This window comes from Aulostomus chinensis, chromosome 7 (assembly GCF_037954235.1).
Source record: "Aulostomus chinensis isolate RoL2024-O1b breed Wild chromosome 7, RoL_Achi_v1.0, whole genome shotgun sequence".
Taxonomy (NCBI): Eukaryota; Metazoa; Chordata; class Actinopteri; order Syngnathiformes; family Aulostomidae; genus Aulostomus; species Aulostomus chinensis.
In genome coordinates this window covers 10,070,944-10,097,668 of record NC_141326.1, presented here as the reverse complement: position 1 = coordinate 10,097,668, position 26,725 = coordinate 10,070,944, and the positions used below count along the sequence as shown (strand labels likewise).

The 26,725-nt window shown below is 41.0% G+C and overlaps 1 protein-coding gene across 3 annotated transcripts in view; it reads left to right on the top strand.

The window, feature by feature from the left end:
- The window catches only part of LOC147258470 (excitatory amino acid transporter 2-like), a 29,315-nt gene extending 4,402 nt beyond the window's left edge, over positions 1-24,913 (top strand). Inside the window, exons 1-11 of one of the 3 annotated variants that reach the window (XM_086208331.1) lie at positions 9,604-9,853; positions 12,132-12,271; positions 13,802-13,954; positions 14,242-14,492; positions 15,268-15,415; positions 15,502-15,628; positions 15,744-15,977; positions 16,076-16,270; positions 20,135-20,269; positions 20,356-20,602; positions 22,156-24,913. In XM_086208331.1, the coding sequence (XP_086064457.1) occupies positions 9,816-9,853; positions 12,132-12,271; positions 13,802-13,954; positions 14,242-14,492; positions 15,268-15,415; positions 15,502-15,628; positions 15,744-15,977; positions 16,076-16,270; positions 20,135-20,269; positions 20,356-20,602; positions 22,156-22,227 (1,740 nt within the window). In that variant the 5' untranslated portion in view covers positions 9,604-9,815 and the 3' untranslated portion in view covers positions 22,228-24,913. Of the gene's footprint in view, positions 1-9,603; positions 9,854-12,131; positions 12,272-13,801; positions 13,955-14,241; positions 14,493-15,267; positions 15,416-15,501; positions 15,629-15,743; positions 15,978-16,075; positions 16,271-20,134; positions 20,270-20,355; positions 20,603-22,155 lie in introns of those variants that run through there. The other 2 variants (XM_086208329.1, XM_086208330.1) reach the window with 2 other exon arrangements.
- The last annotated feature ends 1,812 nt before the right edge of the window (positions 24,914-26,725 follow it).

The window sequence follows — 26,725 nt, the reverse complement described above, 5'->3', positions numbered from 1 at the left end:
AGAGGCTATATTGATCAGTACACTTTTTTTCAAAAAAAGATTTCAGATTTTTTTTTTTTTTTTTTACTGTCAATATGAGAATGTGTCCAACTAATTTTACTTTAGTGGTTCCTGAAGGAATGTACCACGAGACCAAAAAAATGTACAGAGTAGGTAAATTCTCCTTTTCTGCTTCCTAAATCTTAGATTTGATCTCAACTTTTCAATACAACGCGGGACCAAAACAGAATCTCATCATGTTTATTGTTTGCGTACTAAATTGAGGCTCGAGGGGGGGAATTTGCAAGTTTTTACTGGTAGAGTGCCAGGCCTCATCCTCACCCACCCTCACACCACTGTCCGCCTCCCAAAACCCCAAGCCACCCACATCCCTCTGGCACCTGCTACATCAGAATTCAGGTCAGCAGGGGGAGTCACGAAATAGCTGTGAGAGTGAATGGGAAATTGACTGGGGGGTGGACAGGGGGGTCTCGTTTTGTTTTTCTCTTGACACCAAAGACCATGCCACTGAGAACAATCACCCCATTGTGATGCAACAAAGATTCATAATTAAAGCACATGAATTGATTTGTTCTAAACAAACAGAAGACTTCATCTGAACAATAGTCCCAAGATGCAGTTTGACAGATTCTCACTGGTTCAGATGGAGCTACTTGTGCTCCACGTGAATCATATGTTGCCACGCACACACACACACCCGCACACACACACACACACACACACACACACACACACACACACACACACACACATACACACAAACACACACACACACCAAATATAAATATTTAAGTACTGGCCCATGTGACCTTCGAGACAAACCTTCAAAATACATTCAGAAAGATGTTTGACTTGTTTTTCGCCTTTCTGAGAACTTAATTCATCTGACAGGAATTGCTCTTGCTGCTGTTCTGCTCAGATCCTTTTCTAGAAGAGGTAAGCTTTTATGAGCCTTTCATAATGAGGATAATGGGGGGGATCAGCGAGAGGGGAATAAAGAGGAAGGGGATGAAAAGGATTTAATGATGGCCATATTGTAACAAAGAAATGTCCAGATATCGTTATTTGCTTTTCATGGTCCTCCGTCAGCTGACTCAAAAAACAAAACAAGAAATTCCCTAAAAAGTGTCATTGCCTACTTCACCCGCTAGCCCTCCCTGTCTCACCCACCTTCCACTTCCTTTGCCCCTTTCTACTATCCCACAAATCCTCAATTAAGAGTGTAATGGGCCTCTGAGGAAGGTTTGTGTGTGTCTTTGTTCAGCTCGGTGGCTCGGCAGGCATTAATGTTCCTCTTGAGGATGTAAATAGCCTGAGCTGTGGGAGCTCAGAGCAGAGCTGCCACTTGTCCACTCAAATGCGGAGAGCTCCATCACTTTTGGACATTTTAGGCCACCAAAATGCTCACATGCATGAGAACTTCAGCAGCAAATACAATGCCCTTACTTGGAGGAGTAACCTCAGTACCCACCTCCCACCTCTTCCGGAATAACCCCTTTTTACGCTCCTGATTTCTTCAGGAACCTCAGCCCTATCCACCCCACCTTTTTTTTTTTTTTTCTGTCGGTGCCCCTCAATCCCCCACTATCCTTAACCAATCCTCTCTCTGCTAGTGTGCAGCTCCCCACAGCTCAGCCTATCCCTTCACTTGACAAACCCAGCTGATTGACCATACAGTTTTGTTTACCTCACCCACTTGTCCTGCGGAACACACACAACAATCCCCTTCATTGCCCGTTTGTCAGACCCCCTTTTCAGAACTAAAAGGAGGGAGAGAGGCAGCGGGGAGGGGAGTGGGGGGTAAAAAACAAAAACGAAGGAAACAATTAAAATTACCCCTCCTCCCCATGAACCCTGTGTTAGCGGTTTCCCAGCTCGAGGTTCTGTGAACTAACTTGGAGGCCTGTAAAGTGGCCCATTATTCTAGTAGGGGTGGCGTGTTCCAAGAGCGGCTCGCCTCAATGGTCGATGAACACAGTGAGGGTTTTGTTAGCGGGTTTTGGCTCACCACATTATGCACTGGTTAATTAGGAGCTGCCTTCATCTATCTATCTATCTATCTATCTATCTATCTATCTATCTATCTATCTATCTATCTATCTATCTATCTATCTATCTATCTATCTATCATCTATCTATCTATCATCTATCTATCTACCTATCATCTATCTATCTATCTATCTATCTATCTATCTATCTATCTATCTATCTATCTATCTATCTATCTATCTATCTATCTATCATCTATCTATCTATCTGTCTATCGATCTGTGAAGTGAAATATTTTTTCTGTTTATTCGTATCAGTCACACATTTGTGTTTCTTGCCGCTAAAGCCTCTAGCGCCCACTAGTGGGCCTTAAAATGCCTTGAAGTTGAAGCTAACTGTTGTAACAGAAATTGTATAGGTTGAGTAGCTTCAACCATTTACATTTATCATATGGTTATATGGAACAACATCAGGCTGTAATAAAATGATATCAAAGCTATTCAAAGTTTAAAAAAATATCACCCCTTACCCTTACTTAGAATATCTTTTTTATGTGCCCTGGCTCATGACAAGTATGAATAGCTGGGAAGTAGAAGAGGTTGAGAAACACTGCTGTAAACAATCCAGTCCATTCTGATGTTACTGGGAAGGCTAGTTCCTCTTATAGGAAGAGGATTAGAGAGAATTGGGATTCCGTGCCTTACATCTCCATTGAAGGAGGCTCACCATCTTCTGAGAAGGAGGAGACGAGTGTCCGCTGGGAATTTGGCCATCAAACAGGGAAAATGTGTTGCCTGGTGGTTCTGCTAATGATTGACAGCGACTGCCAGCAGGCTTTATAATTAGACTCTCAACACATTCCAGCACTTTGCATGAAACACAGAAATATTTAGATAGATTATACAGCGAAAACTAACATGGAAAGAAAACAATTAATAAAGCAGCAGCAGGGGACCCCATGATATTTCCTGTCAGAAAGAGATACACAGGGTAATTTCCAATCATTTAAATGTCTCAGTAAGTTTCTTATTATCCTGCACTGATGTATATTTAGATAAGAGTTTATTTTGAAATGTAAAATATCTTGCTTTCATTACATATGTTTTTCATCATTTTTGACAAATCACATATGAAGGATCACTGCATTAAAAAATATTGGCTGCTGCATTGATTTTTTCTACCCAGTATTAGTTCACGCGTCAGCGCAAACAATCCAGTGTCAGTTAAGCTGCGATATTGGCCCTTGTAAACAAATACCTCAGATCAATTTAAGCCTTGATGTTTAATATTTGCAAAATTCAAATCTTATTGAAGTTTTTATCCAAAGTTTTGTTTTGCGTAACAGTCGGTCCAAACTCCACACCAGGTGTTTTTAATGCCTTTAGGATTTGTCAGTGTCCTGTGTGCTCGTAGAGGAGATCTGCCCGTCAGACATACAAGACAAATGATGCCTCACATAGTTTGTTTGTGTTCAAGAGCCGTGCCATGACGTGAGGAGGAGATAATCAGAGGGAGAAGACAGGGGTAAAAAGACACAGGCAACAATAATGAGGAGAGATAGCAATTGGACTGTATGTAACATACACATTGAGACAGACCGGGCAAGAGACTGACAGACATGTCACACTTCTGTGCTTTCCTCAGTGCCTCCCTGTTGTATTGTGACCAACTGTGATAGAATGTGCATATACAATGCGTTGTTGTCTCCATTAAATAACCATGCATGCTCAATATGTGTTTGACCATGTCCACATATACGTGTTTCATCTTGCTTAAGAGTTATATAAGCATAGCATGATATCCATAATGTAAACAATTGATAGAGAACTCAAAATATGTCTGATAATCTGTTGGCTGTAGAGAGACATGGAAGTTTTTAGCTAAGAATAAGGATTTGAGAGTATATATAGATGGTTATTAGCATTGACCAATCTTAGCATAAAAGAAACATTTATTAATGGAAACTTTGAAATATCCATTCTTTTAATTTGATAGTAGTTCTTGATTAAAAGATTTTATTTTATCCCTGTGCTTGAACATGATTACCAACCCCTGTTTGATGAGTTAATCACTCAACCTGTGTGTGTATGTCTGTTGTAATATGTCTGATGTAATATGCTGCGTGTGTGTGCCCGCGCGCGTGTGTGTGTATAGAAATGCCCTTTCTGTCAACACTGAGGAGTTATACACCGCTGCTGCTGCAGGCTGTGCTCTGTCCCCGCAGACTTCAGTGTTTAATTAGTGAGAGAATATCCATCCTCTTTAGTCCTCTTATTGGCAAATCCTGAGAGAGACTGCAACCCCTCACCCCAGTCTTGGATTCCACCGGACTGGACCAACATAGATTTATGACCACAGTCAAAGGTGCAATATTGTGTATGCCACTGCCTGCAATTACATGCGAATGTGCGGCACTTGTGTAAAAGCAAGAGTGGGTGTGAGGGCATGTATTGTCTGCATATATTCAGATTTTTGTGTGGCAGGTGAGTCTAGTGATGTATGAAATGGGATTTGTGCAGCATTCACAGATACTGTATATCCAATATTTAACCTGGTAACACAGAATCCCTTGATGTGTGCAGAGACACATTACTTCAACTGATCGCTTTAATCTGATCTGTTCATCCAACCCTTCACCTCTTTCCTCATCTGTTCATCTACACTTTCACGTTTACACCCTCCCCCTCTGTTTCTGTCACCCTTCCTCCATACATTGTTGCCCATCTATCTTTATAAAGCATTTTGGACCCTTCATCCCTTCCCTCCGTCTGCTCCACACCTCTCTCCCTGCATCTGTCTTTTCCCTCCCAGCAATGTAGCTGGTAATAGTTGTAGTAGGGGGTGGGGTGGTCCTGCCTTACTGGCTGATTTAATGAGCTCCTGTGGGGATCGGTCCGAGGCCATCAAAAGCCACGTGTGCCGCCATATAGCCAGCTCTGTTAAACAGATGCGCCGTTGCTAATGATAGTAGCATTGCTTCACATCCAGCCCGCATGAACACAGCTATAGGAGGAGAGGCATGTCTGCAATAGGTGTGTTACTGCTCCTCTCACATGAGGAGATACAGCAGGGAAGTCTTATACTGTATGAATATAAATGATCTTCTTCTCTCGGCTGACCTTTCATCTGTACAGCTTTATAGGTGAATGATGGGGGTGTGGAGTGAGAATATTGGGCGGTGAGGCTACTGTTTTGATAACAGCCTGGAATAACAGAGACTGCAAGAGACATGACCTGGGAGCTCATAACAGAGAAAAAAAGAAATACAAGAAGGAGGTGGTGACACTCCCAACTGTAGCTCCTGTAGTCAAGTGGGTCATAGTTGGAATTGATGCCATCAAACTTAGTCTCTCTGTGGATATTATCCAGATGAATGGGAATTATCTAATTCTGTCTATGACAACCGCTCCCTGGCATAATAGGCTGTTAGCACATAATTACAGTGAAACTGGTCACATCTCTGAGACCTATGCAGACTACAACATGAGCCTCGCGATTCCCAGAGGCTCTCTCTAATGACTGCCTCATTATGGACACAAAGAGTTGTGCCAAACAAAGGGAAACCTTAGAGGAAGCTGAGGGACAGACAAATATTGTTCATTCATGCATTTCTAGGATACTGATGCACTCTGGTTGGGAAATAGAATGGTAAAAATGGAAGCTGCATGTGTTAGATGCATTAAAACAGCTGGTACACTGTTGTTGCTGGTGTGTAACTCAGTAGCTGTTATTTGGCTTTTTGTTGTGCTGTGACCACGGATGAGTTTTGGCCTGAAAGGGCCTCTGATCATTTCAATGTTGACTGAGGCAGAAGCCTGAGGCTATGTCACTGACCATGGTACTGAAGTCCTGCCCTCCTACCCTATATCTGTTGGGCAGGTTCAACAAACTTTAAAGGTCCCCCATGCACAGGCCCCCCTCACTATCAATTATTAGTAGTATCAGAAAAATTATTTACAACAAAAAAACATACTTCTGCAATTTTGAACAATTTGTAGGAGATGTTGGTACACCATTTACAAGCATTCTATATTTGCTATACAAATGTGAGCTGATGCATTCATTTCAAAATGTACACTCATTCATCAGTTTAAAAGACTACTTTAACCAAATGTGCTTTTGTGTGCTGTAACTTTTGACAAGTGCTGAAGTTAGAACATTACGATACATTTTTAATCCCCATAGAACAACTAAAAATGACTTTTACAAAGTCAAAGGTCTGTTTTTTTTTTAACAGATATTTCATTTGTTTGTCCCATCATTGTAAAAAAAATAGGTAGAGTAGCTGTATCTTATGTTGCCCACAAACACATGGGTTGCTGGTTCAGTTCCTCATGCTGTATCTAATTTGGTTGAACAGCCACATAAATGGCTGCAAGTACGCACAATTGTCTTGCTGCGATTAGCTGGGGTGTCTTTTGGGGGTTGGGGGGGGGGTAGCTCCCACATGCTACATCCTCCTGCGGAATCTCGAAAATATCAAGTAAAAGAGATGTGGCTGGCTGTTCCGGATTTGATGGAGGAGGCATAGTCACCTTAGTGTTGGAGGGGGAGGAGAAATGACCAGGACAGCTTGGGTGATAAATGATAAGCTTGATTAACGTTCTCACAAGGCAGAATGGCAGGGAATTGTGAATATCAACAAACTGTGGTTTAGCCAATGAGCAGATCCTTTGGCTTTGAAGCAGTATAGCCAGATGTTCAGGGTTCATTTGATAGTTCAATAGAAGTAAGTTATTTTGTTACTTGGTATAACAGCTGCTCATTAGTCCAGGTTAGAGGCTATAAAAGGGGTGATAAAGTAGGGTTACCACAGAGACCTGTCAATCAGAGGAGGTGGGTATAACAGTATGAATCGGCAGCAAACTTGTACCAAAAGATAAAACCAAACAAAAAGGGAAATTCATGTTATTCCATAAACCAATTTATACCAATATATTGGTGGTCAGATCATATTTCCATTATATTGGAAAAACACAATGTGTTTTTTTCTTTTTAGGTTGTTTTGAAGATGGGAGTCAGATAGGAAGATAGAGATACATCATTTTCAGGTTAAAGGTGTAAAGTGAATTTGAAACTGGCTCTGGGTCTATGAAGATAAACATATGTCCCGTTGTTGGAGATGGAAGAGTGAGATGTTAACTTGGAACTTTGGGCTTCATCGAAGCTTTTGAGGCCATTTCCACCTGCTGAAACTGTTTGTTGTTCCCTCTCTCGACTGGAAAAAGGCTGCAGCTGAAATGTTGTCTGTTAGATACAAATATTTCACTTGGAGCTTGAGTGTGTGCTTACATCCTTCAAGCAGAGAGAGAGATTGGCTGAAGAGGGTCCTCTGTGTTTAGCATCCGGAGGTTATAGCTGCCTATGGAGTAAACCAGATTTACATGATGGTCCACATATCGCTCTCTCACTACCACTGAGTGCATTCATTGCGACAACCATCTAAGGATACGTAATTGAGAGGCGTAGAGTGACAAAGCCTCCCTTTCTTCAGATGCTGGAATTTATCTCCCACTTCCTATGCACAACACAACCTGGAATGTTTGCTGAGAGCTTCAATTTTTTTCTTTCACAGCTCTGAGGCAGCCAGTATGTGTGAGCCTGTTTCTTCCCACTGCATGGCAAGTGGCTATGAGGCCCAGAGGGGCCAGATATATCCGGAGCCTGGCCCAGCTCCAGTTTTCTTTACCTCACAGTATATTGTGATGCTCCAGTCATGAGAACCACCTTTGGGCCCCTTGAGACACCAGTGGGAACCTGGTATTCTCATTTACATCTCCATCTGTGTTATCACATGGATCCCAACAAGCTGAATCAACAAGTGTAGCCACGCACCCTGTCAGAAACATTTGAGTTATTACGTAATCACAGCTACCGTGTGTATTTATTTTTTAAATTTTTATTTATATTACATATGAAGTGTGACATAGTGGTACATGACCTATTTTTTTTTACTCTGTAAATAAAACTGTCTTGTTTATTGAATTTATTAATCTGTACCCCATCTTTACATGGTAGCAGTGTGTGTGTTGGCTGATGTTTGTGTGCTGAGTGTATTTGTGTGGCCATGAGCTTCCTCTTCATCCCCTTCTCTCTAAGCTGCAGAGTGTTGCTAGGACAACCCCTCGTGGTCCTTGCTGCATCGCAGTGGCCCTCAATGCCAGCACTCAGGGAACCTCCTCGCACTGGGAAGGCAGCATAAAATCAAGATAATCGCCGTCGATTATGCCACACAATGGGCTGCAGCCTCTGAAAGATTCATTCATCCCGGAAAAAGAGACTGCTGAGGGGGACAGAGAGAGGGGGCGTCTTGGTCCCTCCGTTGCTCTCCCACGGTGGGCACAGGCATGACATCAGTGGCCTGAAACAACGGGCATTCTGGACATGCCCATTGCCCTCCCCTCTCACTATGCCCCCCTCCTCCCTTTTTTTTTCTAGCCTCTGCCAGTTTGGATGCGGTGCTTGGCCGGGCAAGTTGGGGCCACTGCCACTGTTTGCGTGTGAAACAAAGCCCCTCAGAAGGAAGAGAGAGGAAACAGAGAGCTTCACATGGTACCAGCCAAGACCAGGGATGGCTGCCTCAGCCGTCCCCTCACAGGCCCCTCTTTTGGCTGAGAGGTGCTGGTGTGACCCCAGTACCCCCTTCTTCCGAACGTCCCTCCTACCCCCACCTCCAACAACCCTTTCCTCTCCATCCCACTCTCTGATTCTCATCTTTAAAAAAAAGAAAGAAATTCTACCTTTCCCTTGGAGAGCCTTTTGAAAGACTATGACACATCAAGGGATTTAGGATGAGTGATTTCTCATGACACAACCTTTGCCGACTGAGATGACATTCCACTGGCTTTTGTTGTGCACTTGGCCATTTGTTTGGAAAGGAAATAGCTTTCCAACACATTTCCCTAATTAGAATAATGTGATAAAGCTCAATACCATGTGAAGACCCATGCTGCTGGGAGACTTGAGTGAAATCAGCGTGACACCATCCTCACATGAATCACGTCGGTCATTTGTGCTTTTGTTGTTTTTTTTTTTCTTCTTTGAATTGTGACATTTTTTTGTGGACGCTGTTCTGCAAGTACAATACAGTTTATCTCTCGTAGAGGGGACGTGCTATTTTGAATGCTCTGAGGATCAACATTTGCAGAGATGCATTTTGCATGTTTTTAAGCCATTTGACTACTGCGGCTGGAGAGTGACATACTACGTTGCAGCAGTAAACATTAACCTCTCATCTGCCTCAAAGCCCCAAACATTACTGACATTAAATCTTCCAACCTCTGATTCCCATGTATTTATTCCATTCCCAGTGAAGGGGCTACTTACAAAGCTTTGTACTGCATTTGCCATTAGCAGGCATCATCATGCTCATCTCCAGGAGCCTGTATTCCATGTCGCTGGGAGTGTGCTCTCTGGGGGGATTACCGTGTCCAGGGAGTGGACTGACCACGAGGGATTTGACTTTTAAGCTCAGATATTGACTCCTCCCTCCACATCTTTGTATTTATTTATTAATTTATTGTTTAGTGTGTGGGTAGTGGTGTGGTGGGGGCTGGAGGAGGGGGTGTGTTGGGTTGGGGGTGTGGGGGGGCTGCAGACATCAAGATGGGGCCATTCAGGTTGCCGCGGCTGTGACTCTGTGTGTCGACTGGGCTGTGGATGCTTTGGAGAAGCTTCCTATCAGCTGAGCTCTGGTGTCTTCAGCTTCTGGCCAGGACTGCTGGGACCATCTCTTAACACTTTTGGATGGAGCAGTCGTGATCCTTATTTTTTCTTTATGCTGATTTCCTCTTAAATACCAAAGGCTGGAGAACTGACCCTGGTCAATGTATATAGCACTTACCTCCACTCCACCAGAAATGAAGTGAGTACCCTGCATTCCTTCAGTGTTACATCCAGAGGAATTATAATTTATTCTATTTTTAACGGAACATAAAATTTGAGAAAATTTCCTTCAGTACATCACTTGGGTTGACATCAGGTGCTGCATTATTAAGACCATGAATTCTTCATGGCTCTGTGACCATGTAATGCAATTAATCTGACTAAGCTCTCAGCTGAGATTAACTGGTTTCTAAGATGATCCCATTTAAGACTGAGGAGAAGGAGCCTTGCTTGTGTGTGTCGGACGGCGTCACAACTTTTGAATAATGAGGTTCTACTGCATGATTGGCAATTAGCTTCTTTAATTTATCAAGAAATTTTCAAATGTTAATATCTGATCATTATCATTCTTGAGTAATGCTATAAAAGCCTGGCATTTTATTAGAATTAAAACGGAATGTACAGATAATGTAATCATGTAAAGATCATTTTTTGTGCTCGGTATAATGATTCCATAGGACAGTTATTTCCTACATTGGTGAAAGTACTGTCCCATACACTTTTTCTATTCATGAATCATTAGATCACACACTCAAGCTCACTCCCTCATCTGTCACTGACTTGGTGAGAGAAGCGCTAATGAGAGGATCATGACAGAATAATATCCGACCTTGACGACGTCCAACATCTGCTCCCTCTCTGAAAGTGCTAAAAATAATGTAATGGAGAAAGAGAAAGGGAGGGAAATTTCAATTAAGGTCCCTCATCAATCATGTTGTAATATTTCTTCTTCTTTTTTTTTACTCACTCACTCAGCCAGCTATTATCTGAAGTGTGGAAACACACAGAGGTGGAGGATGTGTTGGCATGTGCTTTCAGTATTTTACACTTTATTTCCAAGTTAATAAGAGGAGATAGAACTGGTCCAGGTGCGTCCCTGGAAGCTGTATCCCATGTTATAGCACAGCAATACACAAAGCTTGAAAGAATGTATGTATGTGTGTGTGTGTGTGTGTGTGTGTGTGTGTGTGTGTGTGTGTTGTGCCTTTTATTGAGGCAAAGTTTCCAATTGTGGTCACACCTTCTGTTTCCTTTCAAGTCACAGCTTTGAAAAAAGAGGATTCTCAACAAGCAACGTGATTAATATCTATAGAGTGTTTCACTTCATAGTGGACTATAGGGGGAGGGGACCTGAACAAAAAAACACAATGTCACCATTGAGGCTTTTATTTGTGAGTTTTAGGCCATGAACCCCAGGAGTCAGGTGAAGGGTCAGAGTCACATTATGTCCCCTTTGCATTTCTTAGTAATTCATCATTGCTGACATTTTAATTGGCTTATTGGAGATGAATGGCAACATCCGCTCATGGACAAAAAAGATGTCATGCAGAAGAAAATAGCATGACAGATTATTCCCGCAACTTTTTTCAAGTAGGCAATATTCTCAGGAGCTCGTATTGTTCACCTGGCGTATATACTGGCACGTGACAGACACAGCTGGCTGCCTTCTCACTTACATTCACACACCGATGAGACGACAGGAAATTGCCTCTCATTCAATGAATTACTTTGCCTGACTGATTCGCTTCATCCGATAATTGTATCTGAGCCTTTGTACGATTGGATCTGTATATGCCATTATGCAATTCTTCAACTGAGAGAGAAGGAGAGACAAGGGTGTATAAACTTTCAATAATTTGTTTCCCTTCTTAGGAACTTTGCTGTTTTTCTTAATTAACACTTTTGAACTACCTTAAAAGTAGTTACACTGCACTGTTTCAGCAGTGATTTTTATATGATATTGTAAGGTAATTAAGTTAATGTGTGTTTCTCTATTGAGAGCCAGTTCTGAAAGTAAACATTGACTTGTAAAATAAGTGAAAAAAAATCTGATACCTCCATCTTTATTGAAAGTTACATCGATCAGTATGATCAAACAAATTGTTACTAAAGAAAATACAGTTTCAGTTCTTGAGGCTAAAGTATTGGCTCAAATCATTGCAGCTTCACGAGCAGCAGCTTGTCACCAGCTTCCATCTGCTGGATGCCATAGCAACCATGAGCAGTACTGGAGTGACAGCTTGCTAACACCCTTGACTGCTTAGCGTCGACTGTGTATCATGTTTTTCAGAGATATTAGGCACATCCAATTGATTTTTTTTTCACTTTGCTAAAAAAAAATCCTTCTTACAGTGATTGCATATGAATTTGACTACATGATGTAGAACGGTGCAATAACTGTTCGTGTGTTTTTGTTGTGCAGTTCCATGACATAAATAGCCCTGTCATTGTTTTCTCTCACTGTCTCTGTGCTACAGTGCCAACAGTATGCCTAAACAAGTGGAGGTGAGGATGCACGAGAGCCACCTGGAGCCCATAGAGGCCCGGCCACAGTCCAAATGTGCCAAAATCTGCTCCAAGATGTTCAAGAACCTTCTGCTCACTCTCACCATCCTTGGTGAGTATTAACCTTCACATTTTTTCTTTCTCCTCTTTTGTTTGTTTCTACAAATAGAAATCACGACACGGACCACCACTGAGCTCAGCACTCTGATAACTCCAAGCTCAATTATGCAGCTTGCTAGAAATATGAGGAGATGCCATCTGTGCTTTATCTACGTACCAGACAGTGAAAATGTCTGGCTGTCCTGACCTTCCCCGAGTTCAGTGCCACCTGTTGCTGGAAGCAGTACCTAAACATGAACAATATTGTGATTCGAGCATGAGCTCACTGTACCACACTTGGGAGATTTAATAAAAGAAAAAAGGAAATGGCACTAAAGTAGTGATCCAGTTTCTGCTTGTAGGTCTTATATTGATTTAAAAAACATGTATTTGCATTGTTGTGTCCTTATGTGTGTTTGTGTGAGAATGTACGTCTAATGTCACTTGACCCTCATTGATCACCAGGCAGATAAGAGCCTGAATGAGAACTCAGGAAATTGATTGACATCCGAAACAGGAGAATAGACTGAAACACAGTGGACAGCTCACGGAATTAAAAAGCTGGAGGGCTTTGGGGTCCAGTGTGTGTTTTTAAACATCTTATACTGGGTGATACTTGGCAGTAGTGAAGAGGAAGCAGAGGAAGTGCAGCTGGGGGGGCATTGAAGTTTTGCCTGGTTCTAGACAGACTGAGACAGCAGCCAACCCCCTCCCACCCTCCAAGCCTGGTGGTCAGGGTTTGGTGCACATAGAGGTCATCTTTACTTCCAGTGCAGCAATAGTCCATCCATTCATTCATCCATTTACTACTGCTTATCCTGTTAAGGGTAGCAGGGGGGCTGGAGCCTATCCCAGCTGCCTTCAGCCGAGAGGCGGGGTTCACCCTGGACAGATCGCCAGTCCATCGCAGGGCCAACACATACAGACAGACAACCAATCGTTCTCACAGCCACACCTACGGTCAATTTAGAGTATCTGATTAACCTAGGCAGCGATAGTGTGTTGCAGGAAAAAAATGTGTTTGTTGGAAGGGACAGGGGTCAGGGGTCAATGATGGTTTTGTTTGGGAGTGGATGAACCTTTCAGTCTCACTGTTTTCGGGCTGCTTTGAAAGCCGGAGGACATTTAAATGTTAGGAAAAAAAGAATAAACCATTAGAACCACTTTTTCTTGCTCCATCAAAAGTCACTGCCTCATCAAAAGATTAAAGACGCTTCACCAGGGAATCTGTCACGCCACCGCCTCCACCATGCTGTTTCATCTGATCTTAATCCTCCACGAGTGTTACTTTCTACTAACAGGTTTCCTTTTCATCTCCTCAACTCGCTGTCTTCGTTAACATGTAGCAGCCAGACAGAATCGTATAGCTATTAAGGTTTATTTAAGAGCAAAAGTGTTGCTCATTTGCCTTGTAGTCTGAGCTCCTCCCAGACTAAACATTTTCAATTTTTCTGTGACTGCTCACAATACTTACTCATCTATGGTTTGCCTCTGTTTTGCCTTTTGAGTACTTTTGACCCACTCACCACCTCCTCTTCTTCAGGTGTGATCTTGGGAGCCGTATCGGGGATGTTGCTTCGTGTCGCTTCCCCGATTCACCCAGATATCGTCATGGTGATTGCCTTTCCTGGAGACATCCTGATGAGGATGCTAAAGATGTTGATCCTGCCACTCATCATCTCCAGTTTAATCACAGGTGCAGTGTGGCACCTGTGATACGTCTCACACTAAACTGAAGAATAAACCTCAAACACCTGCAGTTTACTGATATGTTTGACTATATCATAATTGGCAGGACACGTAAGATGTAGATCTGTTGAGTTTGATTGAAAAGGCAATGAAATTCTACAACTGCAATACAATTTAATGGACTGTTTGTAATGTTTCTGAAAATTAGAAAAAATTGTATCATACATTCAACATTTTTGTTCAGTAAAACCGAGTAACTATCACATAATCACTCTCTTGCTTACTTTGCTACAGGTCTGGCTGGTTTGGATGCCAAATCTAGTGGTCGCCTAGGTACCAGAGCTATGGTCTACTACATGTCCACCACTATCATTGCTGCCATCCTGGGAGTCATCCTGGTTTTAGTCATTCACCCTGGCAACCCCAAACTGAAGGAAAACCTGGGAGAGGGCGAGAAAAACGATGATGTATCCAGTTTGGACGCCTTCTTCGATCTGATCAGGAACCTTTTCCCGGAGAACCTCGTGCAGGCTTGTTTCCAACAGGTATGCAAAGATGCAGCATATCTGTCAGTCAGATGTGGAAGTCACTTTTAGCCTCGAACAAGACTCACGCACTAGAAGGCCTTATTTGTGGCCTAACATGAGGTTGCTGTCAGTCTGTGGAGAGATTTGTTAACAGAGAAAAGGGCGTAAAGAGCCATCATTTTGACAACCCAAGTCCTTCTAGGCACATCTCACCACCGTGCAGCCATGTTAAGGCCCCAGGAAGATTTTTTGAGTTAACCAGGTTCCTGTAAATGAATGGGGAGAGGGAGCCATAAATATAATTTTAATTGTTATTAAACACTAGTAAAATCTGACTTTAAAAAAATGTTGAACATTTTTGTTGACTCTGCCCCAATTTAAGCTACTTTTTTATGTAGGTTCTACTTCTACTTGGAGTGCACAAGGTTTCACTATACTGACTCATTTCATCTGGCCAACCTGCTTTTCTGCTGTTTTCTTCCATTTAATAGCTTGTCAGTGAGTTTTGGAGTGAGAGCATCCTCTGATCGTACAGTTTCCTCGTTCTTATTCAAAGTTTGCTCCTTCCTGCTACCACAAAAGCTAAAACTGTCATAAACTTCAGCTGTGCACTTACAGGCAACAACAAGATTGATATGTTTCTCAGTACAGCTGACAGATGGGTGTTTTGAGGAGGAGTGTGTGGAGATTCTGTGACTATAGTTTTGTGTGTTCAGCATTTTTCATATAATTTGTCTCCCTCTCTATAATGTCTTCTCTGTGTCATAATTAAACCCATATTTGATCACTTCAGATCCAGACAGTCACAAAGAAGGTGGAGGTGGTTGTTGAGAGCGATGTCAACGCCACCACCATGCAGGGCCTGCTGTCTAATGTTACTAAGGAGCCTCAGTATGTTATCAAAAAGTCCCTGCAGTTCAAAAGTGGAATGAATGTCCTGGGTATGTATGGTTTATGGTTGTCACAGTATTATAATGAGATCATCTCATCTGTCCCCTTTCATATTTAATGTTCATGACTTTCACAGGTCTGATTGGCTTCTTTATTGCATTTGGCATCTGCATGGGGAAGATGGGCGAGAAGGCCAGACTCATGATAGAATTTTTCAACATCCTCAATGAGATTGTGATGAAACTTGTTATCTTGATCATGTGGTTGGTATCTCTTTTGATGCTCAATTTTAAACTCAATTTTTGTTGAGTCAGGAAAATGTTTTGCTTGCTTTAGCCGAGTCAAGGTTTAAACTAAGAAAGCCTTTCTTCCTGTCAGGTATTCTCCCTTCGGTATCGCCTGCCTGATCTGTGGTAAGATCATCTCCATCAAGGATTTGGAGGTGGTCGCCAGGCAACTGGGCATGTACATGGTGACTGTGATTGTCGGCCTCATCATCCACGGAGCAATATTCCTGCCCAGCATCTATTTTGTAATTGTCAGGAAAAACCCCTTCACTTTCTTCCTGGGCATCTTCCAGGCCTGGATCACCGCCCTTGGCACAGCATCTAGGTGAGCATCAGGAAGGATTGATTCACCTATATTTATATCTATATCTATATCTATCTATCTATCTCTCTCTCTATTTTTTTTTTCATGTTTCCCTTTAGTGCTGGCACACTGCCCGTCACTTTCCGCTGTCTTGAGGAGAACTTGGGAATTGACAAAAGAGTCACTCGTTTTGTCCTCCCAGTTGGTGCCACAATCAACATGGATGGAACTGCTCTGTATGAGGCTGTGGCAGCCATCTTCATTGCCCAAATGAATGGTGTCCACCTGGACCCTGGCCAGATTGTCACTGTCAGGTCAGGAAACACACGGTGGTATTGTCTTGCACATGAATTCCAGGACCAACTAATATGCTAAATTTGTTGTCATAATGGACAGACCCTGGAAGAAACACAGTCTAGACCCCAATCTAAGGTTTTCAATCATTTGAACAAATGAAGTGGTTTTGACAGAACTGGAATGGAAAAAAGTCATAAATTATACAGTGGTGTATTTATGAGTGACAGGCCTGTCAAAGAAGGAAAGAATGCCATTTTTGAAAGCTCAGAAAAGTAGGTTGGGAGCATTTGTGTGGGGAAAAAGGAGAAACGTACTTGTTCGAGCCCAAAAAAGTCTTTGCATTACTTGTTGAAACATTAACGCACAGACAATTACAGTTTACTTTCATAAATGTGTTCCTAGAATTGTCCAGCTAACTTAACATTAGCCTTCTAGCTTGCTGAATAACATGGACAACATTTACACCTTCTGGTCAGCAGATGTCTCACTCACTCTTGCTGGACTAATTTACTCCACTGGTTGCCAAGTTGACACAACTATCAACATATGGTCAGAGTTGGAATAGCGGTAATAATCTCATCGTGATACATTTTGGGATGTTGTCACACACTAATCGTAACAACACAATCCTGTCAGAGAAAAAATTTCATAACTAATGCAATTTCTATATTTAGTTAGAAATCATAAGTTTACCTGGCCACCGTAAAAGTGGGGATCTTATCGTCCCCTTTTGGTCTTTCTGCTTCGCGCACCGCAGAAATGCTGAGTCAATATTGACCCTCGTCTTGCTCCTTTGTTGGGCTGACAGGATTTGAGAAAGAGAGCAGAGTGCACCCTCACATTTCTCAGCCATTTCTTTAATCTTTAAAAACCTGCCAACTCCTGAGCTCCTGTGGTTGGTGACCACACATGGATAACATGTGATATACGCGTGTTTCTGCTGATCTCAACTCACTGGAATGTAATTATTATTGACCTTTGGGACCCAATAAAGTGTCTTAAATGCATATTTCAACATTTTGATATGTTTTTCAGGTAAATTAAGACTTAAAACCTGCTAATTTTGGATGTTTTTTTTATTATTTTTTTTTAAATTGTTGTGTATAGCAGCTTTATCTGTAAATAGAGCGATGCTGAACTTTTATAGATGATCCAGGAAGGTCAACAAATTTTCACTACTGCAGACAAAAGTTGAGTCCGCTTTTTTTTCAGCAAGATAATCTTCACAAATGAACACCACTTATCAGCCTTGAATATCAATCTAACTTCACAAGGGCATTGATTGTTTGCTAATTTTCCGCTTTGAGAGGAGCAGTCAAGCGTTTTTTTCGAAGGGCAACTGCATTGCCTGTCTCATTGTTGTGTCGTTCCTCTTTACTGCAAAGTGAGACCTTTTCAAAAGTAGACTTTTACATTTTCCAGCCTCAGGAGCACATTTAAGTGTTAATAGTCATTTAACTGTCAAACATTTGATGGTAACATTTGTCAGTCCTCGTGTGTAAACAAAATCAATGCATTCCCAATCTACCCAGATGATCAGACAAAATTTTGGTTTATCAGCAAACCAAAGTCATTTTAAAAGTGGTCCGACTTGGCGACAATGTTCATCATATTGGTAATAATTTACAGAATTCACATTTCATCAACCTCATTTTAATTGACTAAAGCTTAATGTAAGATAATTATATGATGAAAACCTTTGTGTCAGTGGATTAAATTGGTATTCTCACATGTGCTGGAAATGTCAAAGACGTGGTCCTAACATGCTTGATCGAATGCTCACGTGACTTTGACAAGACCCTTAAAGTAAGGATACATCGTCAGTGATATAGAACTGTATTTTTAATTTATAGCTTACATACCGCATATTACATATTGCATACAATTCGCTGAGGATAAAAAAGTAAAGGAAACTTAATGGACACAAACAAAGAATCTGAGCAGGGCTGTGGCTACAGCCTGCACAGGAATAATGACATGCAAGCTATCGAACAGAATAATTAATAAGAGGACACAATTGACTAGAGGGAAAAAAAACAACAATTGTTAATCTTTTTTTTTTTTTAAAGAAAGACCACCTGAGCAAGACAAAGAAAGAAATTCCCTTGATAAAAAAAGTCCATTTAACTGGCAGGAATCCACCAATCCATCATTAAAAAGGGGATTGTTCTACCTTTACTGGTTTGGTCAGTGTAGAAAGGGACGCTTCGACCACTGATGGTGACAGGAGCCGCAACACCTAAACTTCAGTTCAGTTTACTTTATTGGCCCAAAGAGGAACTTGTCTGTCAGTCAGGTACACATAAATAGCAGAAGATTCACAAAGACACAACAAGGAATAGACACAGGCTAATAAGTTAATTTAAAAGTTAAGAAACTGTCTTACCTATCTCATCATCAAATTCATTTACAGGTATGTGCAAAGAATTGTGCTGATTTAGCAGTCGTATTGCACTGGATACAAAAAAGAGTTTTTAGTCCTGTTGAACTTCTAAGAAGGGACCCTTAGCCTCCAACCTGAGGGAGGGGCCGCAGATGAACAATGAAGGGGATGATTTTTACAATCCGATATAGACTTTACCTTCTGAACGACCCGCTTCTCATAAATGTTCTGCATGGAAACCTGTGGTTCCAGCCACCTTCCCAATATGGCTGAGGTTGTTTTTGTACCTAAGACTGATGCCCCCATACCAGACAGTAAAAGAAAAGGTGAGAACAGACTCTATAAATGAATTGTACAGTAAAGACAACCTTACCTTATCAACATTTAGAACTTCAAGCTTCCTAAGGAAGTACAACTGTTGTTGTCCCTTCTTACAAGTAGCCTCTGTGTTCACATCAAATTTGAATCTGTTGTCTCTCATGTTGCCCAGATATTTAGAATTGTCTGATGTCCCTATGGGACATCCCTTTATAGGAGTGGGTGGAGGAGAACAAGGTTTGTTCCTTCTAAAATCAATGACCATGTCTTTAGTCTTTGAGATGTTAAGCTGAAGAAAAGACTTGTCGCACCACTGAACAAACTCATCTACCACTGGCCCATGCAGAGACTCATCTTTACGCAGTGAACTAACAGTAACTGTATCATCAGCGAATTTCAGGATGTGTCTGTTTAGATGCTGACTTCCATAGACATTTGTGTAGAGGATGTACAACAGCGGGGAAAGCACATAACCCCATGGAGAGCCAGCGGACGAGAGACGCCTTTCTGAAGGACAACCATTTACTTTAACTCTCTTTGATCTATTTGTTAAAAATGTTATGCCTGACTGAGAGTTGCACTCGTCTGAAGTGGAGCAGCTTTGACTGCTAAATTATGACTGGCAGCTTGAGACCAGGTGTAAGTTCCTTTTCTATGAACCATGAATCATCACTGGGATATACAGCTCTAGATGCAAGTTTTGAATTGGGCTGTTTTCCTTCAAGTCTTCACGCTTAATTCAGTCTGTGGTCAAACTCAGGAAAGAGTTAAACAAAATAGTTGTGTTTTAATGTTTAGTGCCAGTGATACGTCTCACACTAAACTGAAGAATAAACCTCAAACAGTCACTCATCTTCCCCAAACGTTGTTGTCTCAATAGAAAGTCAAGGATTGATGACTTTCAGTCTGCTATTTTTTACAGTGCATCAATCTATGAACTCTCAAAATTAAACATTCCATCTCTTATTTGTGAACCTTTCCATGAGTGATGATGGAGGTGAGGAAGGACCCACTCAGGTGTGCTTCAGCTGCTGCTCTTTACACAAGAATGAGCTTCATCTGCAGCTCACAGGAGTTTGTGCTTTTGAAAGTCATATTCATTGTCTGATGGTGACAGGGCGAAGGGTCAGTGGTGGAGGATGTAGTGAGTGATAAAATGTTGCTTTGGTGTGTCTCCCAGTCTCACAGCTACCCTGGCCAGTGTCGGAGCTGCAAGTATTCCTAGTGCTGGCCTGGTGACTATGCTCTTGATCCTGACCGCTGTAGGCCTACCGACCCAGGACATCAGCCTGCTGGTCGCTGTCGACTGGCTGCTGTGAGTTCAGATGTTAAAACGAAAATGTATGTACTACTTGTCTTGATGTCATCTTAATTTGCATATACAAATACCTTTGACCCCAGGGACCGATTCAGGACCTCGGTAAATGTGGTGGGTGACTCCTACGGTGCAGGCATCGTGTACCACATGTCCAAGGCAGAGCTGGAGGAGCTGGACGCACACACGGCGAAATCTGACGACATCGAAATGATGACAAAGACCCCGTCTTATTACGATGACATGAAGAATCACCATGAAAACAATTCCAACCAGTGCGTCTTAACGTCTACCTCAACTGCTAACAATTCTGTCGTAGTAGATGAATGCAAGGTACAATTAATGCTTCCAGACATAGAGACTTGTATATAAACCTCTCCTGTGGCATGCTCACCCTGCACCTTTGCTTTTTTTTTTTTATTCACTGCATCTTTGTACATCAAATGTAAATGCTCCTATAATTTTATGGCTTCATGCATGTGTTTATGTGCAGTTCATTTTTCTTCAGAAGCAGCTTTTGTGTTGCAAACGTGGAAAATTTAAAGGCGAAAAGTTTTTAAACGAAATGATTCTCGACGCATGCAAACTACAGATGAATCAGCTTTGATCTGTTGCTTAGTAATTAGCCTAATCTGATGGCTGTAGCCTGTTGTGAATTGGCTCCAATTGAAAAGGCAGAGCCAGATAATCCTCATTAGGACCCAGAGGAATTATTTAGCAGACCTTGCCTTGATTAAAAGTTCACACTACATCCATTTTGCAAAATCCTCAGTAGATCCCCTTCAGAATCTCCTGTCTGGTGGTCTCAATTTTGCTTCAACTCAGAGTTCTGTATTATCTAAATGTAGCTTTTAATTTTAATTATTCCCAACAGGTTGGAGTGGGAGGAAAAATGTTGCAGATAATTAGCAGATCCTATATTCTTACCACACTGTCAGTGAGTCATTCTCAACCAGGCCTTCTATTTCTGCCTGGTGTGAGAACGTGTTGTGAAGTTGTGAGGAAGCTCTTGTAATGTTAAACACAATGCACTTTGAATTGCATGATTGACTGTATTCAGGCTTTTAGAATAATATATGGCACTTCGGAGTGCTTGTTCCTTGACACACATAAACCCCAGCGGAAAAGGTCTACTGATGAGCCTATTCATTTATTAAAGGATGAAAGGTGTTGCCTAGCAACGTCTGCAACCTGTCATCCCAGCAGTCTGTCCATAGATATAAGTTATAGCCCCCTGTTTGAGTCTGGGTTTATTATAAGACATTTACATTTAAATGCAACACAAAGGCTCACCATCTCCAGCATCCATCTTTTTTGTTCTGTTTTCTCTTGTTTGCCTGTAAATAGCATGACTCACATTTCTAACCCTTTAGATGCAAACCAATGTAGTGTGCCTGCAAACTAGTTATAAAATAATATATTCATCCTGTAGTGTCTGAGTGACTTTCCTGTTTGTGTAACACAGTACATTTTATGCATGTGTATTTTGTTTTTTTGAACTGGCTGTTTAGTGTTGGATTATCATACTTGTGTGGTCTGTTCCCAGGTCAATAAGAGAAAGACATAAGCATGATCATCAGTGATTCTCCAGGAGCTCCAGTGTTCCTACATGTTTGTTTGGACATAGCAAAGTTCCCAAAAGTACCATTATGGATATCAAACTAGAATATTTATTGTAATGAGAATCTAACATCTTTATGCTTGTTTTCCAATGAGTTGGTATCAGACGTAATGACATCGCTGTATCAGCTTTTTCTGATACAGATGCTGGTTTATCAGTTACAATTGCTGGACAGAAACAAGCTCCTATGAATCAAACACACCAAAGAACGATGAAGTCTGTGCTTTGGATCCTATGTTTAGATGTCCCTGCTAACTGCTTGCAGGTAACCTCAGCCACTAATGGCTCTGCTGCGGAGTGCACGCTTGTCGAGGAGGAACCATGGAAACATGAATAATGGCAGCACAGAGATCCCCTGCTCCTGGGCTCCACAAGCTTTCCTATCTGGTGAAAAAAAATGAGTGAATGAACAAAAAAATGAACAGAACTACTAATTGTTTATTATGTAGTCTAGTTTTCTTTTTCTTTTTATTAGTCCCTCTAAGTTTTGTCAATCTGACTGATAAATACTACTAATTCCCTTAACTGTGAACTGATAACAGAGGTTAGAGCACAATTGTGTCCTTTATAGCTGACACTTGCACAACTCAAGGCTTACGGAAGGGAGGAGGAGTTAGATAGGTTAGCAATACATCCCAGTTCTGCAGTGACGAGACCAGATAAGATTTGGCTGTAGACTTTACACATTATCTTCTAGGCCTCATGCAGGCAATTCATTGTGAGGATGGGTGAGAATTTGTCTGCCTGCAGCATCACAATGAAAGCACACAGCCACTATCTTTCAGCACAAGAACATAACTGTCTAATATTACCCACAATCCCCGAGATCAACTCATGAAAAGGGTACGGAGGCAGAGACAAACCACAACTGTCACCACGGACCCAACTTCACGCCCTCTTCCCCCCTTAAGAAAAATGGACATTTTTCTTTGTGTCACCTGTGGAGTGAGATATAAAAACACGTGTGTGTGTGTGTGTGTGTGTGTGTGTGTGTGTGTGTGTGTGTGTGTGTGTGTGTGTGTGTGTGTGTGAGAGTAAGAGAGCTGGGATATGACCAAGTCAATCAAAGGGACCAAACAGGCAGAAATCAATCAACTCACAGAGTCTCTGAACTGCCGCCATGACATTACTAGCAGCACATCTTCCTTTCATGAATGTCTGTTTAAAAGTGGCCAGCAAACCTAATTTTATTCCATTTTGTAATAACATTTATTGCCAAGAAAATCACTGTCCTGAAACTTCATACAATTTCTCTTTTCCAAAAAAAAAAAAGATTCAGTGATACCAATGAAATGAAATCAAATTAAAAGACAATACAAAATTGACAAATCTGGAGAAATTGTAGCACAAAATTGAAATGATATAAAGCACAAAAAAACCCAGAAACATTTGAGCACAAATAAATCTGACGAGCTTTGTTTTCAGTCAGTGGGATAAATATGACGTCATTACTCAGTGTCAACGCTGACATTATTCCAAGTTCTCAGGCTTTTACTGAAGTTTACTTGCTCACAAGTGCTGAAAACTACAATACACGTGCTTCTTAACAGAACAACTCGATGACAACGACGTCGAGTCATGATAAAAAAAAAAAAAAAAGATCAAGCATTAACCTGCACAGTGAGCACAAACACATTACAGAGGGTGAACGATCCTCCACCTGTACGAGACCTGTCAGAGGGAACAGACAGTTTTTTATTGAACGCTGATGGAGAACACAGCATGAAGGGTGGATTCTTGTCCTGCATTGACGGATCATCCATATCTCTGATCATCACAAAAGTTTGACAGTGCCATGTTTAGCCAGACCTGAGCAGGTAAACATCTTTTAACCAAGAGCTCAAGACTGTTTCTATGAAACCCTACATGCTGCAGCAGTGTGTCCATATTGGTGAAGACAAGAGCAGAACCTATATATTCACACGCATTCAGCCAGAATCAGGTAATAAATATTCCTCACGTAGAACCAAATGGCTCATAAAGTGAACACAGCTGGACGACTGTCTGTTAATCTTTTTTAGCCTGCATGAGTGAGAGGTGGGCATGGATATAATGTCTTTATCAGCATTGTGTCTTCTCTACTGTCTAGTTTCTTTTCATTTGTGCTAAATGACAACCTTGCCTCGAAAGATGCTCACTTCCGATAATTGATAGTGACGACAAATGAAATCACATGAGAAAAACAAAACGTAGTGCAGCACTCCGATCCTGTATACTTCCTGAAACACATCATAAGAACTTGTCTTTGCTTTCTTTACACTCGAGTGATAGAGGCGTGCGTTGATACACACCAATACACATAAATGCACACATACACGCAAAAAGCCTCAAATGTCATGACATTTAAAATTGTCTAGCTGCAGACCACGGCACCGACACCCTAACAGGTCTTATGAGCCTGACCTTTTGACCTTCAGGAAAAAAAAAGAATAAAGAAAAAAGGAGACAATGCAGACCATAGTGGGGATTGAGTGTTGGACTGCTATTATGTTCAAACTCATGGTTTTTAGAAGCATGAATAAAATACAATGAGAATTATTTTTTTGCACCACTATCTTAAAAGCATGATATTTTGAAGTGCCTCCTTGCACTTTGTGTATATATTGTAGGCGACAGATGTTTTTTGTTGTGTCGTTGTTGTTGTTTTACATTGTTCTGTTTTCTTTCGGGGATGATGAAATGGTATGTAGGAATATAGGTCCATTGCTGTGACATTTTAAATGTAATCCTCTAGAAAATATATCATCTATGTCTTGAGTAAACTTAGATTAGACAAAATGTATAGAGAGGAAATTGTGTAATAATTTCTTGGTTTTGTTTTTTTGTTTTTGTTTGTTTTTGTTTTGTTTTTTTATTCTCTAATACCTGTTAACTAGTTGCTTTACTGACCTGTCACAAAACAATATATAAATATCTTCTTTTTTGTATCTAATGTAAGCGTTTTGAATGTTTGTTCCATGGAGATATAAGCGGTGTGCGTTCATTCTCATTGTACATAAATAAATATATAATTGTTCTGTTCAGTGGCATTGCAGAGTGTTCCGGATATTACCTGAAGCAGCCAGTGTTTGCATGAAGAAAGTGTTTGAAAGAGAGCAAGCGGGGAAGAGAGAGGGGAAGTCTCTGGTTTGTCATCCATGAGTCATTTTGTTGGAAAATGCTCAGATAAAGGTTGCAGAGATGAGGTAAAAGGTTAAATTTGCCCTGTATGTAGGCTAGAAGTGAACAAACGCATAATATATTCAACCAGTGGTTACAGTCTAGAGCAACATTCCTCAGGTGACCCATCTGAAACATTTTGTCCTTTCAATCTACTGTCCCAGCCGTCTTTTTTTTTCTTCTTTTTTTTTTTTTTTTTCCCAGGAGCATGTGCATTGATATCGTGGATGTTCTAAACCAATAAAACATGCTGCTTTTAGATCTGGTGTTAAATCTCCACACATGCAATCTAAAACTTCATGTCATACAATGAGTGTCACAGTTAAACTGCCTTTACTCCGTTTGCCTTTTTCAGAATATGCAAGCACCTGGAACACACTTAGCCCGTGGTACTGGTAACATAGGACACAGGACAATATCAACACAGTAGTTCAGTATATCTCCAAGCTTGTCCTTTTCTACTGTAGTGTTTCTTTTTGAGGACAGTCATCCTGAACAGAGCTGACAACCAGTCTCAATCCTGCCTACAACAAGCTTTTCTTGACTCACTTTTCTAGGCCTTCCCTCTTTGTAAAGCTGTTGTACTTTGGACGTAAAGGCTAAGCTTATTTGTGGGGGAGATAAAATAAGGAGATAAAGACAAAAAAAAAGAATACATTCCTCGGTCTATGGTATACATACAAATCTGTTTCTACATATCAATATGTGTTGTACCTTTGGTGTACATATACAAATATAACTAATAAATGTTGATTCATAACTAATATCAGATGCTCTTATTTTGTCATCATATACACCCTGCATGTGTGTGAACGTGCAGCGCATGCATGCACACACACACATACAAAATATGGAAGCCACATGTCTGTTTCTATTGCTAAATTAGTAGATTTTGGCATTATCACTCATTTAAAATAGTTTCAAAGCATGAGACTAAGATCTTATTAAGCACAATGTGGATTAAATATTGATTTAAAAAAAATGAACCTGGAAATATACCGCAGTTATTTAAAATTTCCTGTGACAAAGATTTTGTTCGATGTGCTATAGCAGTGTGGCAGTTGAGATGAAGTTCAATACTCAGCCATGAAAAACACAACAAAAGAAAACATGCATTTTTTCCATGAAAATTTCACCCCCCCAAAAAAAAAAGTTGGTTCATGAATCTGCATTTTTTTAACTCTCAATTTTTGTGAATTATAATTTCATTTTAAAATAACAACATGCAAATATTCAATTGTCAAGGATTTAACAAACAAAACAAAGTAATCGATGAATTAGGATCATTATTTCTTCTAAATGAATTAGTTTTACTGCATCAGAGCCAAAGAAATGTGTTTTTCATTTCTCAAGTGAGGCCCAAGTAGTAATGTTTTTCAAAACGATGAGAGTATAGAAAAGAGAACCCTTGGGCCTGATTGGAATGCTCTGATAACCTGCTCTACTCCTTTGAATGTTTTTCAATGAAGACACTGTTGCTATTGCATGCCACAACGCTGTATGGACTAACACCATCTCCATCTTTCAAAATGGCAGCCTTTGTCTCATTCTTTGTTTCCTGTGTTTACATGTTCTCGCATCACAACCCTGGTGCCATGGAAACCTCACTTCCTCTTGTGTTGGGAAATGTAACCATTCACATCCCCTGTCATGCCATTCACTCTTGCTCCTTTTAT